Raw genomic sequence first — 5,665 nt, forward strand, 5'->3', positions numbered from 1 at the left:
GGCCGGCCGGGGAGCCAGGCGGCGGCATGGGGCCCTGGCTGCGCGCGGCCGGGCTGGTGCTGGGCTCCACGCTGCTCTTCAAGGCGCTGCAGCGGGGGCTGCGCCGCCTGCCCCTGCCCGCCCACGTGCGCCGGGACCCGACCCGCGCCTGGCGCTGGCGGAACCTGCTCGTCTCCTTCGTGCACTCGGTGGTGACGGGGCTGTGGGCCGTGCTGTGGTGAGTGAGTCGGGCCCGGCCCCCGCCCCGCCCCTGTGCTCCCGAGAGCGGCTCCGCACTAGCGGTGTTTGCCGCGAGCCCGGGCTCCCCAGCGCCCAGGCGGGCGGTGATCAGCTCTGAGCCAGCAGCCCCTGCACCCGGCCCCAGGGGCTGCTCGGCTGCGCTGCCCGCCAAGGCCGTAGGCCGGGTGTGCTGCACGGGACATGGGCTCTGCTCTGTGCCCGAGCGCCCCCCTCCCGCGCGCCGTGTCCGATCCCTGCTCCGGGGCTCTGCCCGCCGAGAGCACGGTCCTGCTGCCTGGCCCCCCTGCCCAGCCCGCTAGCCTCCCCGCCCTGCCCCCGAGAGAGCAGCGGGCGCGCAGCACCAGTGGCGCGCAGCCCCTGCACCCCAATGGGGAGGGGGCCAGGAGGGCGGGGGACGTGCCTGCGCTGCAGGGAGGGCCCCGAGGGGCACCCATGGCAAGGGGCGCTCTGTGCTGAGGAGACCTCCACTGAGTGGGGCACTCCGCGTACCCGCCTGGCCCAGGGAGGCAGGGCTGAGCTGACCATGGGCCAGGTCCCAGGGAGTCCAGGCGCTTCCAAGCGGGGCTTGGAGCATTGGCTGATTCCCTGCAGCATGAGCCACTAAGCAAAGGAGAAAGGATCAAAGGCCCCAGCTGACTCTTACGGTACCGAGGGACTGATCACAACCTAGGCCCGTGCTGGGCTCCCGCTCGGCCCTGGAAGGAGCTGAGTGGCTGGCGGAGGGGCCTGCTGTTTCTCTTCGCTCAGGCTAGTGGGGGAGTTACTGCTGCTCACCCCGAGTCACGCAGGAAGAGGAACTGTGCCCATGCCCCTCCCCGCAGTGTGGCAGTGACCCGCGCACCATGACACTTGGGAGGTGAGGAGGGCTGCTATGATGAGACTATATGAAACCACACACCTCTCTGCGTGTCTCTCCCCTCCCCAGCGTCTGGCAGGTTCCTGAGATGCTGATGGACATTGAAAACATCTCGTCCACTTCGGGATACCTGCTTCTCTGCTTCTCTGCAGGTAGGGGTTTCTGCCCCTTCCTCCCCCAGTGCAGGGGCCTTGTGTGCTGCATTTCAGCTAGAGGTGCTGAAATTGGAGCTGGAAGAACCTTCCCCATCTTGCTGCCCCAGCCAGCTCCATGCAGGACTGATTCAGCAGCATCCCTTCCAGGGCTTTGTGCAGGCCACTCTGGAAAGTCCCACATGCTGGGTCTTCTGCTGCATCCCATGGGAGAGTATTGTACAGCCCAATACCTTTCACCTAAGTTCCCTCTAAGCTGCGCGGCCGCCTATTAAGCACCACGCAGGCGCTCAGGGCTGCAGTGTGGGGAGAGGCTCCTCTCCCCTCACTGCTCAAAAACCTTTCATGGTGTTCAGCCTTCAGCTCACCTGTGCTTTAATTCCATCCTGTTGTTCCTGTAACATGCCCTGGTCCCACCCACAATGCTCCTCCTTAGGCATTGACAGAGCTGTCTGGCCTGTTCCTCCTCAGTGACTGTTTACAGATTTAAATCTGTGGCTTGGCTAATTAGCTGCAGTTCCTCCAGTTCCCCGGTCGCTTCGCTTGCTCTTTGCTGAGCTGCCTGCAGCTTTTCAGGACCTTGGTGGTGTCCAGACACAGCAAGCCCTGTGCACAGGGGCGCTCGCCTCCCTGCTCCATGACACGAGGCTGCGGCGCCTAAAATTGCACAGGCCTTTTTGCTGCCGTACTGTGCGGCACAGTCATCGAGCCATTCCAGACAGAGCCACTCCTGCTCCCAGCGTCCTGTTCCAGACTGTGTTCCCCGCCTTAGAGACGGTCTCACTCTTGTTCCCCGTGCATGCTTCTACCCTCTGTAGATGCTCCCAGAATCCCTTTCCACCCTGCTTGCTGTGGTAACTACAGGGGTGTGTGGGCAAACTAGTCTTGGTGATCACGCATGCACCTGAGAGGCGTGAACCTGCCTTACTGAGAGTGTCAGTCAGGACATCGGGTGTTCCTCCCAACTTTAGTTCCCACCTGGCTAGTTACTAATGGGGGGGGCACTGTTTAATGCAGCCCCATCTCACTAGCCTTGGCACTGGATGACAGCTGAAAGCTCTCAATGGAGGCTCTGTTGTAGACGCACAGGGTGTGAGTGTAACTTCCCCCCACCCCGGACTGACACTGTGCTCTCCGCCTCCCCTCCTCAGGCTACTTCATCCACGACACCCTCGACATCATTGTGAGCCACCAGTCCCGAGCCTCCTGGGAGTACCTGGTTCACCATACCATGGCAAGTACAGGCCCCTGCAGTGAGCTCAGCTGAGTTGACTCTGCTCTTTCCAGATACACCCACAGCTGAGTGGAACTGACAGTGACCCCGGGGAGGTGGGAAGGCAGGACGGGTGCCCCACAGGAGGCTAGGGCTGCGAGTCCCTGAGGTTGGGGCTGTCTGGCCTGTGCTGGCCTCGCTGCCTGTTAGCTGAGCAGATCGTGATGCAGGGCTGAAGTTCAGGGGCACGGGCCTACGCCTGCTTTGCAAGCCCAGATTCGGAGCAGCTCCCTGCCCGAGTCTCACCTGCAGCTTTCCTTGTGTGGCAGGTGTGCTCAGCAGGGTGGGCATGCAGAAGCAGGAACCTGCCAAATGGGGCAGTCAACCAGGACACACGAGTGATTCCCTGGGGAGTAAAGCTGGAGGTGGGGAAAAGAGCCCAAGGGACCTGCCCACCTCCCATGCTCAGAAAGGTTGGTTAGTACATCCGGGCTGGGACACCAGCTGGGTTACACTAACCTTGTGAGAGGGGAGTGGCCATGCAACTGTGGCTAGAGCCCCGGGAAGCTCAACCAATCTGCTCGCTCCTGAGAGATGGCTCCCCCCTACCCACGGCCCTGCAGGCTGAGCTGGAGGGGCTCCCCCCCTCACTGGCTGCCTTCTAATCTCCTTCCTCTGGAGTGGGCCTGGTGTCAGGCACTCAGCTCCATGCCTGGGCTTGGCAGGGGGGTGGAGGGGAAGGCAACCGGCCTCACTCCTGTGTCTGGGTCCTCCCTGCCAGGCGATCTCAGCGTTCTTCTCCGGGATCTTCCTGGGCCGCTTCGTGGCAGCGGGGATGCTGTCGCTCTTCGTGGAGGTGAGCAATATCTTCCTGACCATCCGCATGCTGCTGAAGCTGAGCAACATGCCAGCTCCCACCCTCTACAGGATCAACAAGTACGTCAACCTGGTGATGTATTTCCTCTTCCGCCTGGTGCCCCAGACCTACCTGACCTGGTACTTTGTGCGCTACGTGGAGGTGCGGGGTCAGGGAGCCTTCCTGATAGTCAACCTCTTCCTGCTGGATGCCATGATCCTGACGTACTTCTCCCGCCTGCTGCGCTCCGACTTCTTCCCAGACTCCTGCAGGCGGCGCGCCGGGAAGGACGCGGGCGGGGAGAAGTTCTTAGTGGACTGAGTGAAGGGGCAACGCCTGTGGGGTTGTGCAGACCCCCCTCCTCCCCCTTGCAGTGGAGGGCTTGGACCTGGGGCGTTTTGCACCTCCTCAGCTCTGCACCACATGTGCCTTACAGCTGAGCTCCACCGGCACAGGGCTCTGCAGTCACTTCACGAAGCCTGTGCTTTGTGGCGCGATGGCCTGAGCTGCCCCCCGCTGCCCCCCCCGCGCTGCTCCCAGGGGCTGGGGTCCCAGCAGGCAAAGCAGGAGGGGAAGGATGGAGCTGGTTGGGAAAGAGGGTTTATCTTCCATGTTGTGATGGGATGTTACATGCATTAAATACTTGTCTGTTTCCAAGCTTCTGCAGCACATCTGGGCCATCCTTTCCCGGGGCAGAGCGTGCACTGGGCTGGGAAGGAAGCAGCTTGTTACGGACGCTGAAGGGGAGGAGCCATCAAGGCAGGGACAGCTGTGGGCGCACAGGCCGTGGAGAGCTAGGGCAGAGGGCTTTGAGGCAGGGGAGGTGGGATACGCAGGTGCTTGGGGCATGCAGGGTTAAAGTTCTGGGAGTAGCATCAGCCTCTCACTAACAGGATGGTTGTGGGAGAGGGGCCTGTAGTATCTGCTGTGGGGGCGGGGGACTTTTCTGCCCCTGGAACCGGGCTGCTGGCTTTTCAGTCTATTCCAGCCAATGCCCGGAGCAGGCTCTCCAAGGGAGCGTCTGGGCTCACCCAGTTCCCATGGTGCATGTTCACTCCTGCCCCTTGCTTTCCAGACCGTCACCCTGGTACACGTGCTTCCCCTCCTTCTGCAGGGCAGATTCTATTACTGGTATTAGCAAAGGGCCTAGGAGCACCAGATCTGGCCCAGGGCCCCACTGCGCGAGGTGCTGGACAAAGAACAGCCAGTGCCTGCCCGTAAGAGCTGACAGCAGTTGGGCTTTGTACTTGTTTTCTCCCCATTTACTTTTACCTTCAGATTTCCCCTCCTCCCCGCATTGTTGGTGCTGTCAGTCACCACACGACCCCCCTACGCTGCCCTGCCCAGGCTCCTTCAGACGTCTACGCTGGAGCTGACGTTCTGGCTCAGGTAGACAGACCCGCACTAGCTCCAAGGGAAGGTCCAGCACTGAAAATAGTGTAGTGGCGGGTCCTAGCCAGCCCCTGTACATAGGCAGGGTTTGTACTCAGAGCTGCTAGCCCATCCCACTGCCTGGCAGCCACAGCTCCTTGCAGCATGCTAGCTGGCTCTGTCTGCCCACACCAGAGATTACACCTGCAGCTCAAATAAATCTGATAGTCTTTAAGGTGCCACCGGACTCCTGGTTGTTTTTGTGGATACAGACAAACATGGCCACCCCCAATACTTGACATGCAGCTCAGTGTCAGATACCCTGTTTCTGCAGACAGGGTGGGAGGGAGGGAGCTGGCCAGTGGCTGCAGAGGCAGGTGGGACTGGGGGGGAAGTTTTTCTGGATGGAGGAGATGAGTGTCCACTTGTAGGCCAGGGGAAAGGAGCCAAAGAATGGGGGGAATGTTTAAGTGGAGGAGAGGAGGAGGAAGGGGGTCGAGGGGCAGGTGAGGGAAACGGCTGCCAGGTGGTGAATTTTGCTGGAAAAGATTGTCAGGATTCTGGGCAGAGTAGGAGGGGCCCAGGGCTTGAGAAGGGACTGCAGGGGCTGGTGTGGGAGAGACGCAGGGCTCTATCAGCGGGGGGGGGAAGCTATGGGTGAAGCCAGAAGGGAGGAAGTCAGCAGGATTCTGGGGGCGGTTAGCAGGGTGGGCAGAGCATTGAACAATGAAGGCTGCAGAGAAAGGGAAGACGTGGACTGACAGGAGCAGAGGGGCATTGTGCAGCATAGTCTTTAATGTCACCTAGTTGCTGCGTTGGCCAGTGCAGGTGCTATCTAGGGACAGGCCCGACAGGGAGGACCAGGGCTCTGGAACGCAAGGAACTCTGCTGAAGAGAGGACACAGCAGGGCACACAGCTCACACTGGCCCTAGGCGGTGGTGGTGACTGGCTCGTCCTGTGGAGAACCCAGCCAGGA

At 61.2% G+C, this 5,665-nt stretch overlaps 1 protein-coding gene across 1 annotated transcript; it reads left to right on the plus strand.

Annotated features, from left to right (window-relative positions):
• The first annotated feature begins 6 nt into the window (after window positions 1–6).
• TLCD1 (TLC domain containing 1) lies at window positions 7–4,927 on the plus strand. The gene is made up of 4 exons (XM_024207076.2): window positions 7–217; window positions 1,166–1,248; window positions 2,400–2,482; window positions 3,243–4,927. Exons 1-4 carry the CDS (start codon window positions 27–29, stop codon window positions 3,636–3,638), a joined length of 753 nt encoding a protein of 250 aa, XP_024062844.1. The 5' UTR covers window positions 7–26; the 3' UTR covers window positions 3,639–4,927.
• The last annotated feature ends 738 nt before the right edge of the window (window positions 4,928–5,665 follow it).

The sequence above is a fragment of the Terrapene carolina genome, unplaced genomic scaffold, assembly GCF_002925995.2.
Source record: "Terrapene carolina triunguis isolate 2854851 unplaced genomic scaffold, T_m_triunguis-2.0 Scaffold231, whole genome shotgun sequence".
NCBI lineage: Eukaryota > Metazoa > Chordata > Testudines > Emydidae > Terrapene > Terrapene triunguis.

What these genes read in the sequence shown, in the direction of transcription:
- TLCD1 (XM_024207076.2), top strand. Translation starts at nt 27, where the DNA reads ATGGGGCCCTGGCTGCGCGCGGCCGGGCTGGTGCTGGGCTCCACGCTG. An exon ending in GGGCTGTGGGCCGTGCTGTG is followed by an intron (nt 218 to 1,165) that starts GTGAGTGAGTCG and finishes TCCCCTCCCCAG; the next exon opens with CGTCTGGCAGGTTCCTGAGA. An exon ending in GCTTCTCTGCTTCTCTGCAG is followed by an intron (nt 1,249 to 2,399) that starts GTAGGGGTTTCT and finishes TCCCCTCCTCAG; the next exon opens with GCTACTTCATCCACGACACC.